Source organism: Nothobranchius furzeri, chromosome 4, assembly GCF_043380555.1.
Source record: "Nothobranchius furzeri strain GRZ-AD chromosome 4, NfurGRZ-RIMD1, whole genome shotgun sequence".
Taxonomy (NCBI): domain Eukaryota; kingdom Metazoa; phylum Chordata; class Actinopteri; order Cyprinodontiformes; family Nothobranchiidae; genus Nothobranchius; species Nothobranchius furzeri.
The window spans coordinates 55856377-55880896 of record NC_091744.1 but is presented as its reverse complement, the minus strand read 5'-3'; the positions used below and the strand labels follow the sequence as shown (position 1 = coordinate 55880896).

At 45.5% G+C, this 24520-nt stretch overlaps 1 protein-coding gene across 2 annotated transcripts in view; it reads right to left on the bottom strand.

Moving 5' to 3' along the window:
- LOC107395305 (uncharacterized oxidoreductase YjmC) overlaps positions 1-22770 on the bottom strand; it is a 52226-nt gene extending 29456 nt beyond the window's left edge. The window contains exon 1 of one of the 2 annotated variants that reach the window (XM_070550285.1): positions 22593-22770. Coding sequence is in view for 1 of the 2 variants with exons in the window: in XM_054732843.2 (XP_054588818.1) it covers positions 22593-22600 (8 nt within the window). In the remaining variant the exon portion in view is untranslated. The remainder of the gene's footprint in view (positions 1-22592) is intronic. The other variant, XM_054732843.2, reaches the window with a different exon arrangement.
- Positions 22771-24520: the final 1750 nt, after the last annotated feature.

Genomic DNA, 24520 nt, shown 5'->3' with positions numbered 1-24520 from the left:
GACCTTCTGACTCACAGTGATGCAGGGGACTGTTCTGTTCTGGTCCTGCTGGACCTGACTGCAGCCTTTGACACTGTTGACCATCACCTGCTACTGGAGAGAGGCTGAGAGACTGGGTAGGCCTATCAGGAACTGTTCTGGAGTGGCTCTCCTCTTTTCTTTCTGAGCACTCATTTTCTGTGGCTGTCTCCAAGTTTAGGTCCTCCACCACCTCTCTTACCCATGGTGTCCCACAAGGTTCTGTGCTGGGGACTCTGCTCTTCCTCCTCTATCTGCTTCCTCTTCAGCACATCCTGAGCTCCTTCAAAAGAATCTCCTACCATCTTTATGCAGATGACACCCAACTGTACATCTCCTTTAAGCCCCATGAGATGTCTAAGCTGCAGCTGTTACACACCTGCTTAGACTCTATCAAAACCTGGATGGCTGGGAGCTTTCTGCAGCTGAATGAAGATAAGACTGAGATCCTCATCTGTGCCCCAGACAAGCTGGTTCTCAAAGTTAGAGACTCTCTTGGTCAGCTTGCTTCTCACACCAAACCTTCCGTCAGGAATCTTGGTGTGACCTTTGACCGAGCTCTCACCCTGGATTCTCACGTCAGTTCTCTTGTTCGCTCTTCCTTCTTCCATCTCAGGGACATTGCTAAGCTGAGTCCCATTCTGTCCCGCTCCAAACTTGAGACAGTTATCCACAACTTCAACTCCTCACGCTTAGATTACTGTAACTCTCTTTTCATGTGTCTGAGCAAAACCTCCCTGAACCGTCTACAGGTGGTTCAGAACGCCTGTGCTCGGCTTCTGACCAAGTCCTCCAAACACACCCACATCACCCCGCTTCTCCTCCAGCTTCACTGGCTGCCAGTCAACTTCAGGGTTCATTTCAGGATCCTGGTTCTGGTCTATAGGGCCTTACATGGACAAGCACCATCTTACATTGGTGATCTTCTCTGTCCCTACACCCCCAGCAGGTCCCTGAGGTCCAGTGATCAAAGCCTACTGGTTGTGCAGCAGAAGGCTAAAGACCAAAGGTGACAGATCATTTGCTGCTGTGGCCCCTAGACTCTGGAACTCTCTCCCCCTGAGCCTGAGATCTGTGGACTCAGTGGTCTCCTTTAAAAAGCAGCTGAAAACTCACTTGTTCAAGCTGGCTTTTGTATGACCTTCTTCACCACTCTCTCTTCATTCTGCTCTCCGCACCTATTCCACCTTCCTCAGGATCCACTGATTTCCTATTCACTCTCTCTCTCTCTTTTTTTAAGTTTTTTTCACAATTGTCAATTCTTTGCTCATTTTAAATATTTTTTATGAGCTCTCCTGTCTCCGAAAGCACAACACATCCAAGGGATCAATGGCCTCGTTGGATGGATCCAAATGTGTGTCTGGTTTCTCAGTGTCTTGCAGGTAAATAATTGGGGGGAAAACCAGGGAAGATCTTCTTCAGTTGTAATGCAGACTAGATGCTTATTCGGCGTATTGCTGCCACAACAACCTACTGTTTACATACAGACGATCACACCCTCGCGTATGCACCGACCCGACGCAAGAGCGCCCACACACCGCCCATCCTCCGCCCTCAACAAGGTTCGCAAGCTAAAAACCTTCACCCCCACAGAACCCAAAAGCCCTAACAGTACCCTCCTCTCGACAGAGTAATCAGAACATTCCAGCAAAACGTGTTTCACTGTTTCCAGCACCCCACACCAGCACAAACCGTCAGGGTGCTTCCCCACTAACAGGAGACCCTCCCAAAGACAGCTATGGCCCAACCTCAGCCTCATCAACACCACGGAGCCTCTCGTCCCGCTAGGAAGGCCAACCCCAGACACCCCCACCCGACGCTGCAGATCATAAAAAGTCCTGACAGTAAACCCAACATCCCACAAGGCCTGCTACAGGTCAAACGCCATCTGACTCTGCGCCAAGCGACACTCACACGGTCCCAACCCCACCTCCACATCCACCTCACACCTCGATAGTGCTCCCTTAGCCAAAGTATCAGCCTTCTCATTACCCTCCACCCCTACATGAGCAGGAACCCACACAAAACAAATGCCACACCCCAAACCAACTACTATGTGAACATCAACCTGATCCTAACCAGTAAGTCAGGCCTAGACCTGGAGAATTCCCCCACCAATGCCTGAAGAGCAGCAGCAGAGTCAGAGCAAATCACAGATCTTGTCGGCCGATATTTCGCCACCCACTGCAAGGCCCACAATATCGCAACCAACTCTTCTGCAAATACAGAACAATAGCCTGTTATGCAACGACCTAATCCAAATCCTAAAAGAGGGACACCCAACCCCATTGCCACTCTACCACTTTCAGGATCTTTGGAGCCGTCAGTAAAGAGAAGCAACAACAAACCCCAGTCCACCCTCATCAAATCCATAAAAGCCCCCACCCCCCTGCCACCCAGTGGTCGAGTCATAAAAGAAAGGTCCACTCCAGGGACCGGCAGTAGCCAGGGCAAAACCCGCTCTAACTCAGGGCAAAAAACCTGACTTCTCCAAAAAATACACCAGTCACGTGGAGACCATACATTCCATCACCTTACAGACCACAGAAGTCAGCGGAACATGCCTATTAGAATCTGGGGCTCCAGGAGGCTCCCCCGGTTTAAGGAATGGCACAATCACTGAATGTCGCCATTCTGCGGGTAACCATCCAGACCCCCAAACCGCATTAAACAAGGACAAGACCTCTTTGAGGAAGAGATCTCCCACATGTTAGAACCAAGCCCCCACAATGCGGCTCAAAAATTGAGGCCAACCCGGAAGTACCAAAAATTGCAGTTCCACCCTCATCCGCTGGGGGCTGGTGTCAGAAGCGAGCAAATCCTCATTGACTCCCATGTTAAAAATACCAATTTCACAGCAGAAATAAACATTTACAGCCTGGTACCAAAACATGTTTTTTGTTTAAATGATCTAGTTTACACTCATGACAACTCTGAGGGGGTGAATGTTTTTCTCACTCTTCTGTTTAAGTGTATTAAAAGCCTAAAATTCTGCATAATGAGCATCAGACCCACGTGACCACCAAGCTAGCTCCGTGGAAAGGCCTCAGTAGAGCCTCGGTCTGGCTTGGAAACTGTTCCGGGATTTTGAGTCTCTGTGTTTGTGTAATCTTCTTTGGATATTTTTAGTGCAATTGTTGGACAAAATGACTTGCTGTGGCATTAATTAAACTAATAGAGCGTCCAAGGAGTCTCCACTGCATTTTTTCCGGTAAGTAAAATTATATTTATGTATTTTAGGTCACTGTCGAGCTGAGCTTAGATTTTAACATGTACTGTTTAACCAAGAAATTTTAATGTAATAGGGTAAAACCCAATGCATTTAACACAATGCTGCACTTTAGAAAATGGGTTGAAATATAACATGTTGGTGGAGCTGGGTTCCGACTATCGGCTTGTGGAGCTCTCGGGAGACCTCTGTTTTCCACCCGTTCTCCGCTCCCCGCAGCTCGGCGCATCTCTGTCTGATCGCGGCTTCTGTCTGCTGCGCGAGCTGCCGGACGGCTTGTGGTTCTCCCCTCCCCGCAGCTCGGCGCATCTCTGTCTGATCGCAGCTTCTGTCTGCTGCGCGGCTGCCGGCCGGCTTGTGGTTCCCCCCTCCCCGCAGCTCGGCGCATCTCTGTCTGATCACGGCTTCTGTCTGCTGCGCGGGCTGCCGGCCGGCTTGTGGTTCTCCCCTCCCCGCAGCTCGGCACATCTCTGTCTGATCGCAGCTTCTGTCTGCTGCGCGGACTGCCGGCTTTCAGCAGCTTTCGGGAGACCTCTGTGTTCCACCCGGTTTTACCCAGCAGTCAGCCCAGCGTATCTCTGACTCAGAAGCTCTGGTGTTGTGCACATTTAACTCCGGTTGTAGCTAGGTTGCTACCTCCATTAGTTCCCACCTCTGCGTTAGCTTTGGGTTAGCTTCAGGTTAGCTTGTAGCTAGTTCGACCGGGTGTCGTCAGTTGATCCCAGCCTTACAGCCACACCCTCAGCTCCACCTCTCTTCCCTTTTGTGGAATTGTCTGGGCTTGACGGAACCTGTGACACAGTCAAAATGGCGGTTGTGGCCACCTCCCATTTAGCCTCAAAAACGTGTTATTGGAGGCTATGGAAACCCATTGTCCAATATTTATATGTCGATGGTTGGAACAGGGGATAGCCCAGACCATCCCTCCCTGGACTATTGTCTTGTCTAAAATGGATCGCAGCTCGCAGTTCATCCATTGAGAAATAAAGATTCATGTCTATCTGGCAATCCACATCTCACCACAGATCACCTGTAAAACCACTCAGCAAACCCTGTCTAAGAGCAAGGTCTTCATCCAGAATATTTGCCAAACTATGAACACTCTGGAAATGTGCTAGCATCACATCAGACTTCTCCTTATCCCCCACCACCGACCTGCCCCCCCACATCCAGCACTGGAAGTCCATGTTGTGCCCCTGCCCCAGACATCCTGCGGACCATGCCCCACAAGGATCGCACAGATGTGCGGGGCCCCAGACCGCTACAGAAATCCCGCCAACCAGCCCTCTTCGCGTCCATCACAACCCTCCGAGCCACTGCCCTCAACCTCTTGAACCTAATCATGTTAGCCTCCACTGGGTGTTTCCTAAGCAGCCTGTAAGCCCTATTCCTATTCCAAATGGCCTAACTACAAGCCTCTGACCACCACCGGACCATTGACCGACCAACAGGTGCACGCTTCCTGGGAATATGGACCTCCGCCAACAGCCGCACACAACCTGAGACAGCAGCATAGCAGCCATCTATGTTGTCTCCCCCTCTCAGCTGAAGATGGCATCATCCAATTCCTGGCTAAACGAGGGTTAACAAGCAAATTTATAATTAAACCCAAGAGCCTTCGAGCCAGAGCCCTCCACCACACCCCTACCAAAGATGATCAGCACAGGACAGTGATCACTCCCCATAGCCAACTGGCTCAAAACCTCCCACCCACACGCCACTGCAGCCAAGTCAGCCGAAGCTAACGTCAAGTCCAAGGCTGACGAGCATAGACCATCCCCCCTAAACCAAGTATGGCTGCAGTGTTTCCCTTACATAGGCACACTGAAATCCCAGCGCCACGCCTAGAAGATCCCAAGTTTTATTGATTTTTTTTATTTTAAAAAAAATGCCACATGCCCAGACTTCTGACATCGAAAACAACACAAAGGAGCCTTCTCAAAAGGTCGAACAGAATAGCTCAAATAGCCCAGCATAACACGGTCAGGCAACGCCGTGTCGCCAAAAGACAACAACAAGAGGGTGGACCCCTGAGCATTAAAGCCAAACCTCCACAACGCTGTCACCGTACACCCTTTTAACCTGCTCAGCAGTTCCGCCTCCGAAATGTTGTTAGGATTGTTATAAACCACCCCCTGGACCCCCGTAGCCTTTCCGTGAACTGACACAACAACCTCCACGTCCAAAAACCGTTTAAGCTTAAGTGCCCTATCATGCTGAGCTTCTGCATGACAAACCACTGACAAAACCCCACCTGGCAAAACAGCATCTACCACATCCCCAATTCTCTCCTTTATCTCCTTCGACAACCGAAGAGGACTAGAGGAAGAAAATCCTACCCCATCCGAAGCCCTCAAGCGAACGACCAAACTCAACGCATCAACTCCACCCATCCGACGAAGCTTAACCGACTCATCCCCCACCACAGCATCCAGTAACAAATCCCCACGGTCCCTCTTAGCAGTTCCCCTACTCTCCACCTGTGTTGTGGCCCCTTCACCACCACCCGTATTCCGACTCATGCCCCACCGAAAAGTTTGAACAGGAGCAGTATTGGAGCACCGAGGTATCGGACCTGTACAGGCCGTCGGCCGACAGACACCCCTCCTGGCCAAACCAAGCCAACAACCGAGTGTCGAAGTGCGCTGTTCCGAGCCTCTGCCGTAACACCACCAGGTGTCCCCGGACGAGCACCCCACAGCTCTCTCTGCTAGCCCGTCGCCTGCTCCAGTTTCCACTGCTTGGCAGTGGATTGCTGGTCTCATACCTGGTCGTGAACCTGTGCTTGTAGGCAGTTAGGTCAGCTGCTGCCGACCAGGGAAGATACAGTGTGGCCTTCCTTTTGAAGGTGAACTTGGGCGTGGCGCGCAGGTGCTGAGCATTTGCCATCAAGGCAGAGAAGAGGCAGGAAATGAGCAATGGGGTGCAACAAACACGTTGTCACACATTGAAATGAATACTGAAGTAAAACTAAACTAAAAATAAAACCCTGTCATAAATCTAAAACAACATAGGGAAGAGGTTAAGGAAATTATTTCTTTCCAAACAAAGCTTGAGAAAATATGTGCAAAAATCAAATGTGCCTTTTAAATTAACAAATTCAATCAACCCATTCTCAGAACTGTTTGATAGTGAGGAAATCAAGATCTCAGGCGTTAAAGGGCAGAAAAAGTGGTTTATGTTCTGTCAATCACTGTTTAATGAGAAAAATTGCATCCATGATTAGAGGTGTGAATCTTCACTTGTCTCCTGATTCGATTCGATTACGATTATTGGGTCAACGATTCAATTCGATTCGATATCCCGATGCATCACGATGCATCACGATTATTTCATACTGATTTGTTTTCATCGATAAATAGAAGATGTCAGATAATTGCTTTTCATTTTTTTCTAAAACGTAACTGACACAACCTGCCATCCCTCAAAAGCTCTCCATTCACAACAGGTTAGGACAAAACATTTAAACATTTAAGAAGATTTAACAAAGTAAAACATCTGTGTCCTCGTTCAACACCACGCCTCAGGCTGAGAAAACACGCTTTGCAAAAACTCACAAAATCTAAAAAAGTACTGAAAACCTACAGGACACATAATGTAATAATAAAATACATAATGGGTTCATATATGAGTGTTTAATGTCTCTGAGCAGCTCTAGAGTCAAATATTTATGCCACAGTTGAAGGGTGTCAGAAATAACACCAAATGAAATGTTTGACTTAGTTTCATTTGAACCCAGTGGTTCGTTTCTGAAATGTTGGAGAATGAATCAAGTTCTGTTTCATGCAGAAAATAATAAAACATAAAACAAATTCTACACTTCCAATAATATTTAAGATGTGTGTTTTATTCTTTCTGATAATAACTCCAGCAGAAGGCTGTGGGCTGGATTAGGATTAAATTACCCAGCTGATGGATCTCCTTCACTAACCAGCTAACTTCTTTCCACTAACCTGTCCTGTGTGACCCTCATGTCCATGTGACCCTCATGTCCATGCTGTCTCTGGAGGAGCAGATAGGAAACAAGATCTCCTGTAACCTAAAATGAACCAAAGCTTCCTCCCAGTTTCTCTTTAAACTGAATTTAACATCAGTTTATCTTCATGAAACAAAAGAATAAAGTGGAACTTCTATTTCTCTCTCCTTTTAATTTCTCCGTGTCCCTAAATAAAAGAGACAGATGATCACGCTGCAGCCGCCGTCACTGACCCCGCCCCCTCCCCAAGACCGGATCTCCCTACATTACAACAAGCAGTCTGACTGAGCGCTTCCAGGAGAAATAATAAATTATGAAAATAATAACGCGTGTTTGGAGCAACGGTTTGGAGGAGCGTCCTCCGATCCTCTCGTGTGTGAGCAGACAGTGTCTCTCTCTCTCTCTCTCTCTCTCTCTCTCTCTCTCTCTCTCTCTCTCTCTCTCTCTCTCTCCACGAAAATAAACAATCAATGGTGAACAAGAGTCTGCTTCTAGACCTGCAGAAAAGGGACACACAATACAACAGGAGCAAGCTATCACTGTGTCATCTTGAAGAAATGTAAAATCACCAATATTTTACTGAACAATCACACGATAATAAATCACAGTGCATTTAGTGCCAACTACAGCCTTAAGACATGTGGTCTTAAGGGGCCACGGATCTGCCCCCCAGAGATACATAGGAGATGGATGGAGCTCCAAGTCCCAGAGATCCAGGAGCTGCCCCAAAGCACAGGGACCCCAAGCAGACCGCGACCACAAAAGCCCCTGCTCCCCTCGAAAGGTGCAGAGGATCGCCTCGGGGGGGGCTCACAACCAGCAGAGTCCCGGGACATATCAGCGGCAAGCCCACAGGCCCGCCCACAGCCTCCCACCCCCCAGCCGGCCAAGCCCGGGACCCAGCAACCCGGGACTCAGGGGCGACCACCCCGGCCGGGGACCCAGCAGAGACCAGGGACCCAGATCCCACCAGGCAGCCACCGGGATTGATCAGGCAGACACCAAAAATCTTAAACCCCCTGACCCGGGAGCCATGAACACTCAGGCAGACCAAGGCACCACACTCCACACCAGGTGTGGCAGGGGGAGGGGAGACGAAGATGTATAGCATCAAAAGAAGTCCCAGGACAAGGGAAGAGTCAAAGGCCCCACCTGACATATACAGTCATACACAGACACAGTCACACACTCCCTCCCTTATGCTCACACATACACATACAACCAAAGACTTACAAAAATGTACGCTGGACACCCACTCATGCTCCCCATACACACCCTATTCACTCTGGTCCCAGTACTACTGCACATGGGGTACAACCATTACCGGTTCCCAGAGTTCGATCCTTTCTGCTGGGGTGCTGATGAGCAGGCTCCCCCGCCCAACGCTGAGCAAAGCAACCCACCACCCCAGACCCCAACGAGACGGCCAGATCTCCTTCCTAGCCTCCAGACCCGGGAAGCCAAGTGACAACAGAGGTGTGCTAAGACCCATAGTCTCCCTCTGCCTGCTCCAATATAGTGTTAGTGCATGTTGATAAGGTGTATTCCATGGCTGTGGTGAGCGGGGAGTGCACGCATCATCTGACCTATGCCAGCTGATGCCACTACAATTCCCCACTTACACCCACAGCCCTCAGTGTCTAAGTGCAGTTTAAAATTGGAAGTGGGCACCAGCACTCGGGATGAGGCTGAAAAATCCCCCTGCCAAATGCAGTTGAATGTGCTCACTCCCAAGGCCCTAAGTGTGTGTTTGTGTGGAATGTCGTTGGTGGAAGTGTTTAAGGTGCAAATAAAATTGGGGGGCAGGTTGCCACAGGAATGCAGAAATGGGGTCCATCATGATTGGCTTAATAAACTGACCTGAATTGGAATGTTTATTATGTGAAGTGCCTTGAGATGACTCTTGTCGTGATTTGGCGCTATATAAATAAAATTGAATTGAATTGAATTGAATACCCGCACCCCCTGACTTTTCCACCCCCCAAGGTCTTATGTGCATGATTGTGTGATGATGTGAGGGTGCAGGAGGAGAAAAAATGTTTGGGGATGGGGAGGAATGGCTGGTTGGACTTAAGCCCTCCAGGGAGCCAGCTCCCCCACTGGCCCCAATAGGCACCTCTGTTGCCAAAATGCCACCCAGGGCATAGCGACCCCAGCTCATCTTGCCAGGGCCCAAAGCAGCAGCATCACAGAGCCTCACGGAGTCCGAGGTCACCAACCCAACCCCACCCTAGCAGAATATCTACTCCCATCCCTGCATTTGCACAACTTCCAGAATATATAAGACATGGGACATCCAGGTAAGGTTGGGTCCTCCCCCTCCTGGACATCCCCCTCCCCTGTGATGGAACAGTAGAGGAGCCAAGGTCTACCCGAGGCCCCTGAGCCTGGACTGGCATGTTCCTGCCTTCTTCCCAGCAGCATATATGTCAGGACCCGATGCCCAAGGCCCCGCCCAGATCTCCACACCGGGCCAGCCACCCCCACACCCCGAGCCCCCAGGCCCCCACCCAGACCCGCTCAGGGGCAATGCAGCTGCCAGGCAGCGACCCATGGCCACCGCCAAGACCCCCAAGGGGCCCAACTCACAACCACCAGTAGTCCACCCCCCGAGGCAACTCAAGCACCTCCAGAGGGGGGCAGCGGCCCCCCCAGTCCCAGACACCCCCCCAGTGAACCCACCTCCAGGGAACGTCCGGATACTCCAAACTCAGACTCTCCACCCCATCACCCACATCATCCCGCGGGACAATATCAATGATCCACCATCATCGCTATGTGATGGAACCGATCAAAGGAGCCCAGAGAGATTGATTTGAAGTGGAAGCAGAGGCTGTATCAAGTGTAATATGACACTGGTTAATGCAAAGAGTATCTCTATTTTTCCACTTCATGAGGATAGTTTTCTTAGCGATGCATATGGCAGTCAGAACCAAGTGAACTAAAGATGTTTCAATCGGGACATCGTCCAGGTTTCCCAGTAAACAAAGAGAGGGGGAAGATGGGATATGACATTTCAGAGACTTTGACAGGTCTTCACATACTCTACCCCAAAATTCCTGGACAGGTGGACCACAGTGTGTGGATGTAATTTGTCAGGAATGTTGTTTGTGCAGTGTGTACAGGTGTCAGATGACACAAACCCCATCTTGAACACCCGATGACCTGTATAGTGTACTCTGTGTAGAATTTTGTACTGAATTAATTGTAAATTGGGATGTCTGATCATTTTAAAAGTTTTTGAACCTTGAAGTTTTCAATAAGCTTATCCACAAGTGCAGCATGTTGATGATTGTCTCCTTTTCCTTTGGCTTGTTCCAGAAGTTTAGGGAAGCGAAGCAGTTCTTCCTGGTGGTCCATATTAAAAAGGAAGGTCTTTGTTTAGAAAAAATTAGAATTTATATTTATTCTTTTAATATTTAAGTAAAATCGAGATAAAGTGCATGTGGTAGAAAATATTAAACAACTCACCTGTAGGTCAGTTTTGAAGAAAGCCCGCACTGCATACATCCGCTCACATACTGTGTTGTTCTTTCCTGTAGCTTCAGATTTAGATCATTGAGATGAGATGTTATATATGTCAAAAATGCTAAAGATTCAATTTTTCTGGGTTTTGCAGGAATTCCATGAACTTTTTTGCTTTGACAGTTTTTTGCTCTAATAGAAACATTTGGAGTTTACTTCTAATAGCCCAAAAGTGCTCCAGAATCTTGCCTTTGCTCAGCCATTGGCTGCTGTCGTGCAGAAGCAAATCATCAAACGCTGCATTGACCTCAGACAGATATGCACGCAACAAGCGATGTTGTTGTGCATATGATGCTTTCAAGAAGTTAATGAGTCTCATTATTGTAACCATGATGTCAGAGTACACTTCTCCAAGGCTTGCACAAAGAACAGACCGGTGAACGATGCAGTGGTATGGTATCAGGTGAGGGTGCAGAACTTTGAGGCACTGAACCAATCCTCTCTCTCTCTCTCCCCCCATCACAGCTGGAGCTCCATCAGTAGTAACTGACACAATCCATTCCTTTTTCATTCAGCATTTCCAGTACTGCCTTATAAATATCTTCCCCTCTGGTTTCTCCACAGAGATTTGCAAGGCCCAACACATCTTCAACAAACTCCCTCTTTGTCTCATCATAATACCTCACAAACACCATCAACTGAGCATTATCAGTAAGATCGGTGGATTACCAGCCACTATTTCTGTTTGAATTGCTGCTGTATTGTCTGAGAGAGGGATTTGTTTAATTGCAGCAGTAATTTCCTCTTTTTGTTTGCCTTCAAACATGGTTTCCATCATTTCAATCATACATTATTTTATAATTTCTGCATCAGAGAAAGGCTTCGTGTGTTTCCCCAAATTCCATGAATCTTTTCGGGAGTATTCTGTTGCTTCTTGCTGTTGACTCAGATGTAACCGAAATCCTGCTTGCAGCTTCAAAAGATGATTTCATCGCATTTTATTTATGTTCGTACCATCAACATACATATATGGACAATGGGTTTCCATAGACTCCAATAATACGTTTTTGTGCTAAAATGGGAGGTGGCCACCACCACCATTTTGACCGAATCACAGGTTCCGTCAAGCCCAGACAATTCCACAAAAGGGAAGAGAGGAGGAGCTGACGGTGGGGCTGTAAGGCTGGGATCAACTGACGACACCCTGTCGAACTAGCTACAAGCTAACCTGAAGCTAACCCAAAGCTAACGCGGAGGTGGGAGCTAAGCTAACGGAGGTAGCAACCTAGCTACAACCGGTTAACTGTGCAAAAGATATGACGGGCTGACTGCTGGGTAAAACCGGGTGGAACACAGAGGTCTCCAAGACCTCCACAAGCTGGCAGCCGCACAGCATACAAGCGCCGCTGCGAACTGAGATGCGCAGAGCTGCCGCTGGAGAGAACCGGGTGGATGTGCAGTCGCGCTGCCTCAGACATGAAAATATTGCAGCTTCTGAACACGGGCCTGAAACAGGAGGTAGGAGGTTCGCAGGCCGGTTCGTGGGCCGCCGGTTCGTGGGCCGCCTATTGAGGGACGCTGTCCTAGAAACTACCTCCACAGATGTCTTCAGATCCAACTGCCTTTTCCTTCTTTTTCCTCTTCTAAGCTTGCCTCACTTGATCCTTACTAATCTCAGCTACTTCCTGATCCACAACAGTCACCTCTCCTACTCTACAATCTCTCATCTTCCTCATTCATCAGCTCTTTAAGCTACTCTTTCCATCTTCTCATTGTGCACTTGACACTTTTCTGGAAATTTCTACCCCTTTCTTAAATTTAGTGAAAGTGTGAGTATTTAGATTTTTTATGTGTTTCTGCATACTGTGTTCTTGTTTTATCTTTGATCTTTATTTTTTACTCTCCTTTTGTGAATGTAAATGCTGCTGATGCCAAAACTTCTCCAGTTAGGGACAATCTTCTCCTTTTCACTTTCGCTATTTCTGCTGGAAAAAAGATTGTAATTCAGTCTTTCCCTGAAATCATTCAGCACTTGTAAAATAAAGATGTTTACATAAAGTATTGAAATTAATTCAGTTTTTGTGTGTTCTTTATTCAATTGGGTTAATAAAGGAATTGCATAAAATGGCCGAAGTTGCATTTAGACATATTTTCTACATTTACTTTAGTAGTTTTCAACAATTATTGATATAATGATATTTTTATCAATATGCTTTTCTTCCATATCTTCCAGCCCTGCTCCTGTTTAATATTCTCTGTCCTCTCAGTAACTTCTTTCCTCTGTAGGCTCCTGACCAAGTCTCCTTATCTACTTTACTCCTTCCAGATGACACACGCACACCTTCCTACCCATCTCTGTAATCACAAAAGCTGTATGTGTCCAGTCATCTGGGAGCACCTCCTCCCTCACAAAACCACCTGCCCCTCTGCTCTGCCTTTATTCTCTTCATCTTCCTCAGCATCAGTTTCATCCTGACCGCCATCCTATGCTGTCTCACTACTCTCACCTACCACTACCTTGCAGTCACTAATTTCATTCAAATTACAATGTTTACACAAAATGTATTCCACCTGTGCACCCCTCCCTCCACTCTTACAAGTCGAGTTGGGACTCAATAGAACTGGAACAATTTTGGTTCCAATTAAAATTCCTCGTTTTGATTCATCAAGCTCTGTAGCAGCCTGCTAATCACCAAGGACCAGGGGCCTCATTTATAAAGCTTGCTTACGCACAAAATGGGGTCGGAAAACTGCGTGAGCAACTTTCCACGCAAACTTTATGATTCATAAAGGAAAACTTAGCGGAAAAATATGCACAACTTTAAGTTGACTAAGGACCTGGCTCACCCCGGCTTTCCACAGGAGTCGTCAGCAGCACGTTACTGCAGCAGCACGTCATAGCTGCTGATAGGAACCGCTGTGGTCAACAGAACCTTTTCCACTAGAGCCGTCGGCAGCCGTCAGCAGCGCGAGTCGGCCACGTCTCAGGAGCAGCATGTCGCGGCCTTTAAGCGCCGGTTCTATTTTCTACACGCGACACCTCTGAAACGGGTCAAGTTCGACATTTTTGGGGAAGGAAAGACAGGAAATCTGACGCGGAAATGGAGAGAAGCTACAGAGATTTTCAGAATAAAGAACGTACTGCCTTCCGGTTGCTTTACTTTTAAAAAAGGTTACTAACTGTGCATCCCCGTGAGGTTATCATCTAGCTAGCGGTCTCCTTTGTTTTTCAGGTCCGTATTGGCGATTATAAAACGGACAGAACATAAAACACAAACCATGTTGTAATTTTTTCCTGCTTGTTGTTGTGTTTACTGACGAAGTCACTCGTGTGACTTCGTGCTCGGTCGGTGACAGCTGCTCCCCTGCTGCTTCGCGTCTCGTGGGAAGGGCCTAGCAGCAGCTTACGTGAGCAAGACATGCTGCTGCAGTAACGTGCTGCTGACGGCTCCCGTGGAAACCCGGGGTTACGCACATGTTGGACATGGAGAGCACCTGCAGTGCTGCTGTTGAGAAGGATATAATTTTGAATCCCAGCAGCATTATCACTTGTACTGCTTCATGTTCACACAGAACAATCCCCCCTTTGGGATGTCCATTTGGCTGACTGGTCAGCCCGTGTGACTCTCACCCGGGAGTCTGACGATCGGATCCTGCCCGGGCCCTCGCTTCTCCACCCTGCCACACGTAATTTATAGAACCAACTCAGAAGGCATGATTTTCATCTTTTATTTTCTTGCCAGTTCTTTAAGTGTTCCTGAAATTTCAGTCAGGACATCACATATTCTGTGCAGTTCTTCTTGCACTTCGTTCACCGCACCAATCAAGTCCCTCTGTGCCTGCAGGACAGCGTCAGTTAGCACCCGGCCACTTCCAGGTGTGTCATGCGCCCGAATCGCACTGGTGGGACAGGCCGACCCTGCAGCCACATCTTTGGTCGCCGCCTGGGACGCCTCGTTGGACGGTTCGTCCAGAGTCGCTGGGGGAGAAACGAGATTTGGTTTTGTTTTATATTTCATGACGGACACATTTGATCTGTATTAATAAAAGGTGTAAACGTTACCAGTCTCTGGTCTGAGTACTGCTGAGAGCCTAACGGAGAGCGGTGGGGGATCAGAGGTGCCACACACTCTGGCGGTAGCAAAACATCCTTTTTTTTTGCCTCCACCTTCAGTTCGGACCATTTTTTTATATCCGCCACAGATCTCTCAGAAGAATTCACAGCACTGACGGCTTCAGCAACGCTGTGCCACTCTGTGGATTTTCTCTTATTTGTTTTGTAAAAGCACTTCCTTTGATTTTTCCGCCTCACCCACAAGTACCTCAATTTCTGCTTCCGTGAAATTGCTCTTCCTGATCTGCGGTCACCATAGTTAATGGTGGAGCGCTGCAACGAGCCGGCTTATGTTCGTAACCCTTATTTGTAGATAGGTTGCCGGCTCTCTGGGGTACATGGAAGATGAGCTACAGTTGTCTTTTATAATCCTTCTTTATTTCTGAACAGCAGGATAGAAAAACTCACTTATGCAGCTAGCCGCTGCCCCTTGACTTCCTCCTTCTCCCTCTTTCTCTTCTTCGCTTCCTCTCTTTTTTTCACACAGCCTGTCTTTTCCCTAATCCACCAGCAGGTGGTGTAAACAGATCAGTCTCTTCTTTTAATAATAATGCATTGAACTTATATAGCGCTTTTCTAAACACCCAAAGACGCTTTCACACACTCTCACATTCACACACTGCTAGTGATGGTAAGCTACTTGTAGCCACAGCCGCCCTGAGGAGGTCTGACGGAGGCGAGGCTGCCATTTGGCGCCGTCGGCCCCTCTGACCACCACTAACACAGGCAAGTTGGGTGAAGTGTCTTGCCCAAGGACACAACAGCAGGATGCCCCTGGCGGGAGCTGGAATCAAACCCATGACCCTCCGATCATGAGGCAACCTGCTCTACCACCTGAGCTACTGCTGCCCCAACAAACAGAACTCAAATATACATAGCACAAACATTACTGTACTGCCCAAAACAATGAAATGACCAATACATTAATTATATAAACCTTAAATAAAGATTGCATGTATATGCATGAGATCCACAAGCCACTTCGCATTGACCATTTATGGCAGAAAGTGGGCGTGTGAGGGTGGGATGTGATAAAAAAAACAGCTGAGCACATTCCTAAACAGATTCTGATTTATAAAGCAGAGATTGCGTGAAGCTGTGCGTACTCCACGTTTCATAGGTCACAGACCTACAAGGCCTAAGTAATTTTTTTTAGCTTAAGTACGATTTTAGTAAGGATTCTATGCATTGTTTCATAAATGAGACCCCAGGCCTGAAAAAGCTAGCTGTTGCAAGTATCGGACAGAGATTTGATATCTGCATACATTTTATCTTGTTTGGGAAATACTCGCTGCTGAAGGTATTTGGAAACGTTAAATGACTCATATGATGCTAATTCTGCCAAACTAGGGCCGGGACTCGATAAAAAATTTTAATCTAATTAATTACAGGCTTTGTAATTAATTAATCTAAATTAATCGCATTTTAATTGTTCAGAAAAATGTGCCCTCAAAGCAAAACTTTTAATTAAAACTATGAGACAGAGAATCAAACATTAGATATGGTTATTACTGTAAACTAAAGCTTTTAAATTAAAATGCATTTTAATTATTCAAATGGCACTGTGTGATATGAAACAAGACCAAAATCAACTAAAATGAGAGTAGTGAGAACACGGAGCATTTTCCCAGCGGCAGCCAGGTGCCTCTCGTTTGTCTGACTACTTTCATAAACTACTGTTAGGGCAAAGAATTATTCTGTCTGGTGCTTTCAGCGCTGCACAGATGTTACATAAATGTTAAAAATATAGCTTACCGCAACTTAAGTTAAGTTTCCGGTGCCACCGGGCAGCTGCAGCAGAGACGATCTCTGAAAAATGTCCGCAACACGGACTCCGTTGTTGTATGGAAGTATTTTTTTTTCCAAGTTAAGAAAAGAGGCGGACGAGTTTCCTAAATCCTGCATCAGTCCAAGCAAGGCAAATTGTTTCTGTTTTTATTCTGTTTTAGTAGCCATTAGCGCTGTGCATTGTTGTGTGCATCAGTGATATTCGGTCTATGAGGAAATTGTGCAATAACAAAGGTTCCGCCTTTCTCAAAATTCAAGCTGTGCTTAAATGCGCAAAAAATTTTAATGCGTCATTTTTTTATAATTAATTAATCAATTAACGCATTAAAGTCACGATCCTATGCCGAACACATGATGGAATCTAGGAAGATTAACTTTAAAACTTTCATCATCATTGATGCAGAAATTTTGTTGCTTTTCTTTCACATGAATCGTATTTTCACTGATTATCTGTGCATGACCCCAACCATCTCAGGAAACTATGAGCGAGACAACTGTCAGCTTCTAGTATGGAGCCTACCAGTCACATCTGGACTCCCTTTTCTAACAAACTGACACATTGTTCTGTGTTAGTACAGATGATGCTTGAAAGAGTATAATCTCCCACAGATTGATAACCAAACCAGCATAAACTCTGAAAATGAGAAAGTCATAAAAAAGACACCGAAAGCTGTTTCAATAAATGAAAAGCTTCTGCAAAGGTTCATGTTTTTGTGTAAATTCAACAGAATCATCAGATTAATGTAATTATTACATTTCTTTCATGCTTTTTCTGTCGATTCCTCTAAGTTTCAGTCGGTCTCCACTGCAACATAATTTAACCTTCAGCCTTTCAATCTTTGGTCTTGCTCAAACTATAAGATAGAGACGTATTGATACCTTCAAAAAAAGCACGACTAGCGTTGGGGGCAGGGAGTCTGAACACAACAAAGCAGAGTGGAGTTTGGATGGGGGAGGAGGCCACGGAGATCTGCTGCATTTCTAACACAGCTGCTCAAAAAGCTTCAACTGTTTTTAGGAGAAAAAAACAAGTTTTGAGAGCTATTCAGCAAATTTCTCTTTAACACATGGACAGCAGTGCAAAGAGCAGGCTTTAGATTCAAGAACAAAAATGTGCCACAAGGCTCAAATGGCAAGAAGCCTCTTTTAAAATCAATAGTATAGATGAGATACACATACAAAATGCATAAAGAAAGCCCATCACATCCACATCTTCCTGAGTGTGCAGGAAGATCTTTATTTGGTTGTTAGAAGCTTAAAATACCAACAAACACCAAGATAAACAGCAGCACATAAAACCGAACTGAGCTCAAAACAAGCATGTCTGATAGTGGTGATGCTAAAATCTACAGATGACTGCACGTGTGTGATAAAAAGTAGTTTATAGTGAAACCATCAAGTTAAATATTTAAACTAAGCATTGTGTAAGTTAGAAACAATCAATGTGTTTTTCTGTAGATAGCTTTGTGAATGCCTGTTTTCTGAGACTTTAGCTCATCAACCCTAATCGAGCCTTTCCACCGCACACGTAAGCATTGCATAACATCCGTGAAGCATGGCACTCAGCAGTTACCCTGTTAGTAGATGGGTGTGTTTCAACCGGCCACAAAGCGGTGCATTTTAGGCATGTCCCAGAAGTGTAGTGACACACACCCATGCTAAATTTTCACTACGATGCTATTTTTTACGTGATTTTGTGACCTCGCATCACCAGCAAAATGAACACTTTTGCTGCCGTTTCATGTCTGAATTGCTCCCAGTGGCAAGGGAGCTTAAAGCCTAGTTTATACTACTTCGTCTGCATCTGTGCTAAGACATGCAACACCATTATCCTTCATCGCAAGGGCTCTCCAACAGGCTTGCAAGGGCGGACAGAGTAGAGCTCACTTTTCTAACTATCCTTCCAATGCGGCAGTGATCGAAAGCCTGTGATTGGTCAGGACGCCGCTTCCTTTAACTTTATCAACAGCACCGCCATTCCCCCACAAAAAATAAAACGAGTGCGAAAATATCTGGTGACAGACATGGAGCAGCTTGAGGAACCACTGGCGGAAAAAGACCAATGATGTAAACAATGACTGAAGGAGTACAAAGATGCACAGCAAACTTTTTACTTGTCAGGAAATTACAGAAAACCTGAGTTAAGAGGTGGTGATTGGAAAAATATGTTCGTGTTAAAAAGTCACTGAAATACATAAACACAATAAGTCACGCCCATCTACTTCCACACCATGGGTCCCCGGAAGAACGAAAAAATGAACGCAAGTCAATGGGGCTAAACACGCTATTTTCTAGTTCTGCTTGTTATGTTCCATGGATTTTACATATGCTGTCCGTGAATTTTAAGGAAGCATTTTGATACCAAGAACGCACTTATTTTCGAACAGGGGAAAACGCTATTTTAGGTTTTGTGTGAAAATAAGTCCAGGACTACAAATGCGCATGACGAAAGTGACGTCGTCGAACCAGACACGGAGAAAACTGAGGGAAAAGGGCTGTAAGTTCAGCAAACTTCCCACAGGAGGAAAGAAACACCATAAATCTGGTCATTTGGTAAGTAGCAGCTATGTTAGGGGGGAGGAGATTATGTGGTGACGTCACATATGCGACGTGCCGATTTCTAGTTTGTAGACATGCTAATTATAAACTTTTACAAGCTGATAAATCTCAAAGTACGTGAAAGGTGTGGTCAAAACACCCATCATTACTTTTCATTTAAATTGCAGTACAACATATGTGTGATCCAGGGCGTAAGGCAAAGCGGATTAGAAAATAGCGCTTTTAGCCCCGTTGACTTGCATTAATTTTTTCATTCTTGCGGGGACCCATGAGCCGACCGGAAAGGGAGGAGACTTAAGCTTGGTTTATGCTTGACGCATTCACTTTCCGCGCGGTGATGCGGCTCGCGGCTGGAACGCGCTTCACAACTCGCAGCGTTTATGGTTTGTGCGGCTCGTCTCTGCGGTGAGCCAATATTCTCCCAAACTGAACGGGGCAGCATGGAGCTCTACGGCAAGAATCCAACACTACACCATAGTAGAAGTAGAAATGACTGTTTACAACATGGCATTTCAGCATTTTTAACAGCGTTCTCGTCTTTTCCGACAGTGCGAGCTATTTCTCTCCGATTTATTAACAACACATTGATCACAGTGATCTTTGAGAGCCGAATCATACAAATGTCTGTATTTACGAACCTCTGCCGTGCCGGTCCGCCATGTTTTTCCGCGTCCGACCGTCCGCGTGGTTAGAAATTTTCCGAGGTGTGCGTTGCAGAAATCTTGGGCCGTGCGGAGATGCGGTGGAGGGGCGTGGTTGTTAAAATGACGCAACTTTTCCGCGCGGAGCCGTGCGGACCTCGCGGACGCGTCAAGCATAAACCAACCTTTAGCCTCCCCATGTAAGCACACTAGAGACATGACTGCATTGATGGTAGGATACCCAAGAAAAGCTCTACGCCCTCTGCTGTCCTGGAGGAGAATTGACTAACAACACTGATGGAGACACTGATGGAGAAATATAAAAGGAAAATGTCTCCACCGATACGTGTGTGAGCGCAAACAAAACAAGGCTTCAGGATAAAATGTGTCTATTACTTTACGCTTCGCTTACACATCCAGTGGAAAGGCTGGGTCAGGTATGTGAACTATTTCTCTGATCTGAGGCTGTTCATGCCCTGTCAACTGAAGAAGCTACAGTGGGTTAGAGTTATGTTTACCTTTACACAGAAACAAGGTGAAATGGCTCAAAATAAAGCATATTTCATGTTTTATAAAACCTTTAACTTTTATTTTGTGCAAAAGTAACTCTGGCATTCACAAAAAGGATTAGTTTGCATTTTTTAAATTAAAAAAATCTAAATTCTTACATGTATTAATACATCAAAATGTAGAAAAGAATAAATAAAATAAATAAGTTAAATCACTTTGATAGAGGTACTTATAGGATGCCACTGGGGTTGTCTAACTTGAATTTATGACTCAAGAAGCAAATTTGCAGATGCTTGATATGCACTGGGGTCCTCAACATGCTATAAATTTAACAATGAATAGAGAAAAGAACTGTCCTCTCTCATTATTGTAAATTTTACTGTATAACTTAATGGGCTGCAGCACTCATGATTTATTCTTTTCAGTCCTATCTTTCCTTTCTGCATGTATCTGACCAGAGGCTTCACCAATCTGCTGACTTTCGTTGTTTCTCTGCTTTGCCCTGCTAGCTTCAGTCTGTTGCTTAACTCACTCAGACTGAAGTTTCTTTCATTTCACACAGCTACTCAGCAGGGAACGTTGGCTGCTAAATTATAGCAAACAAAGGTAGTTATTTATTAAACCAAATCTAACGAGGACACAAACGGGTCATAAACTAAATTACTGTGGTCAAGAGAGCCGCGCCTACTGACTAGAAGTGCGCGTTTATACGGTAGTTTACGGTAACACCCGTCTCGCTGCTGGAGAGGAGCTGAGATGCGCGACAGAAAGGGCGGACATCAGGATGACACAGAGCTGCTAAATGTGCCTTTTTGATAAAGGATAAAATTTTGTTTTTAAAAAAGGACACTAAGCGTCCTATACATACCTACTAAGTACCTCAAGTACTACCTGGTACCAAAGTATGAACTACTTTTACTGTGTATTTTTTCAGTTATTGTACTTAAATTATGTCCAAATCGCCAAAAGTGCCGAGTTTCAACATCTTAGGTGTGTTCTTGCTGTGCCGTATCTCATATTCCATGCTGTAAGTCTTTTTTAAAACACAGAGCAGTTTTGTTTACCTGTACGTTTTGTTTTGCGGCTGCAAACTTCCTCAGGCTGACGTCAGCCTGAGGAAGTTTGCATCAGCCTGAGGAAGTTTGCAGCCGCAAAACGAAACGTACAGGTAAACAAAACTGCTCTGTGTTTAAAAAAAAAAAGAACTACAGCATGGAATGCCGAGTTTGAGATAGGATAACTTTTTTTTATTTAAATAAGTATATAGACGAATATGGGAGATGGAGTTGATTGTGCGTGGCTCCAACGCTGCATATAGGAATGTATATTGTGCATGACTTTTATCTTGTTGGGTGAGTGCTTGTAGATAGATTGTGAGGTAATTGGTTTTCCATTGCTTTAACTGTTACTCTGTGATATGCTATGATTTGGTTGATACATTGCAGTGTAGAAAAATAAATAATACAGTTGTGGCCAAAGGTTTTTAAAATTGGCTAAGTATTGGAAACTGGAAAAGTTTCGGATTTTTATAATAATTAGCATAAACTCCAGAATGTTATATTTCAGTACATCACAGAAACAACTGAGATAAAGATCTAAAAGGAGTTTATTTAAAAAAAAACTTGTAAAAAACAATACTTGTGTCATTCTCAAAACTTTTAGCCATGACTGTAGTTATTTTTTTGCATTATAATATTTAGATAAAACAATCTTGAAATATTGGAGAGGGTTGAATAAGTTACACTTCTTCCAACTCCATGTATAGGTGGCCTAGTGGCCCTTTTTCCCAAATCTCATTTTATCCTGTCTCAAAAACGGCACATTAGCTTTTTGGACATACTTTGAAGGACAATTACTGAAAAAGTACACAGTAAAAGTAGTTCATACTTTGGTACCACGTAGTACTCGAGGTGCTTAGTATGTGTGTATCAAAAAGGCACATTTAGCAGCTCTGTCGTCCTGATTTCAGCCCGTTCTGTCGCTCATCTCAGCTCTTCTCCAGCAGCGAGACGGTGTTACCGTAAAGTACCATGTAAATGTGCACTTCAAATGTAGGTGCGGCTCACTTAACCACGGACAAACGAACGACGGCTCACTTGACCGCAGTCAAAGACTGCACGGAGAAAAAAAACATAAAAACATGGTCCAGAAGTCGAATTTCTCCTGTTATTATTTTGCATATTCATTTATGAAATTTCTAACGGCGATATTAAAGTTCATTGTTGCACTAAAAATGCCTTCCCGACCCAGAAGCCCGAGGTGAGCTGATGTGTTGTTTATGGGTGTTTTTACCTCTGCATCCTGTCCGGTGGCCTTTGTGGTGCCGATATCAAAGGAGACCTGGCTGGTCACGTCTCCTGTCTCTGTCCCTTATCCGCACGACATGTGATGACACGTTTAGTCTCTTGTCTGAACCACCAGACAGCCCGGTGTTTGTGCGTCTCCACTCCAGCTCATTAGCATATTTCCCGCTTTGGTATAAGACACGTGGGAGGGACTCGGTTGTTTACGGATCACATGCTCAGGGCAGGGCCGGATTATCATTGCAGGGGCCCCTGGGCACAATGTGCTTTAGGCCCCCACCCCTCACCCCACCACCACCCCACCACCACCCCACCCCACCCAGCCTACCCAACATTACTGTCACCCAGAAGCACTTTTTGGACATTTCATAACATCGTCAATTTAAAAAATTGCTTACTTATGTTGATACAAAAGCTTTTACCTCCAGGTCAAAATAGTTTTAGAACCTAATCACAAACACTCATACCTGATGATTTTCCTATTGTGCCTCACTCATATGTCATTCTTCCTCTGTCCTCTCTCTTTTCTCCTCTTTTTCTGTCTCTCTCTTCCTCACAGCGCTCCTGTCTTCTCTTCTGTCTGTAATAACAAAATTGTGGTCAATCTGTGGGACGGTGGGGGCAAGAGTCTGCTGTAAAATAGATCCCACTGTCACACTACAACAGAAAGTAATGCAGAATTATTTAAAAGATTATACAGTTATTGAAAAGTTTGCAAAGATAGAATATCTGCATGTTTTTTGTTTGTCTCCTGTTTCCTTCCTGCTCTTGTCTCATGTGTCCTTCCTCCTCTTGTTTCCTGTCCCCTTCCTCTTGTCTCCTGTTTCCTTCCTCCTCTTGTCTCCTGTCTCCTTCCTTCTCTTGTCTCCTGTTTCCTTCCTCCTCTTGTCTCTTGTCTCCTGTTTCCCTCCTCCTCTTGTCTCCTGTCTCCTTCCTCCTCTTGTCTCCTGTTTCCTTCCTCCTCTTGTCTCCTGTCTCCTTCCTCCTCTTGTCTCCTGTTTCCTTCCTCCTCTTGTCTCTTGTCTCCTTCCTCCTCTTGACTCCTGTCTCTTTACTCTTCTTTTTGTCTCCTCTTGTTGGTCTCCTCTCTTGCCTTCAGAAAAACTGCTTTCTGGCCTTTCTATTAGTAAATTCATTTACAATGTCATCAAAGTCCAGATTCCTGACAAACTGAGATTCAGTTGCCATCAGTGATAGTGCACTGAGGCGCTGTTGAGTTTGTGTTGTTCTCAGTTCATTTTTTATTCTTGCCATTTGTCAAAATGATCGTTACCCGTCACAATTTGTAACTGGTAGAGTTAGAAAAATCCACAGGGCCACAAATACATTAGGGATGATGGACTGTAGACAATTATTTAGCCCGAAAACGATCCTGGTACTTCTTAAATTAAATTTTCTATGTGGACTCTCTGGGGATTATTTTGAGCTGAGAGGTGCAGAGCTCTGATTGTTGATGCGCTCCAGTAGCTGCGTCCTGAGCACGGCCACAGTAACATTATCTAAGTGTCGCCTCCTCAAAAACAAATTCCACACGCGATCGTTCATGTCAGCTCATATCCTTTCATGCTTTCTGTCTTTTATTTGTGTCTGATACGTTTCGCTACTGCGGAGCGAGCGCATCACCTGTTTCATCCTCTGGAGACTTCCCCGCACCGGTGCGGCCAGTGCGCACGCCACTATATTTGCGGTCGGTAGGTCTTTTAGAACTGCAGTTCAAACGTAATTCATGAGGTGAAAATATGAAGCCAGGTAGCAGTTTTTCTTCAGGACTGAGAGGAGATGCTGGAAGATAATAAACAGACACAACAGAAAAATAGTCAAATAAAAACAGGTTAGTTTTTGTACCTGGTGGTTGCAACAAACAGACACCACTGAAGGTGATCAGAAGTGAGGAACAGAAAATTAAATTATTCTTTC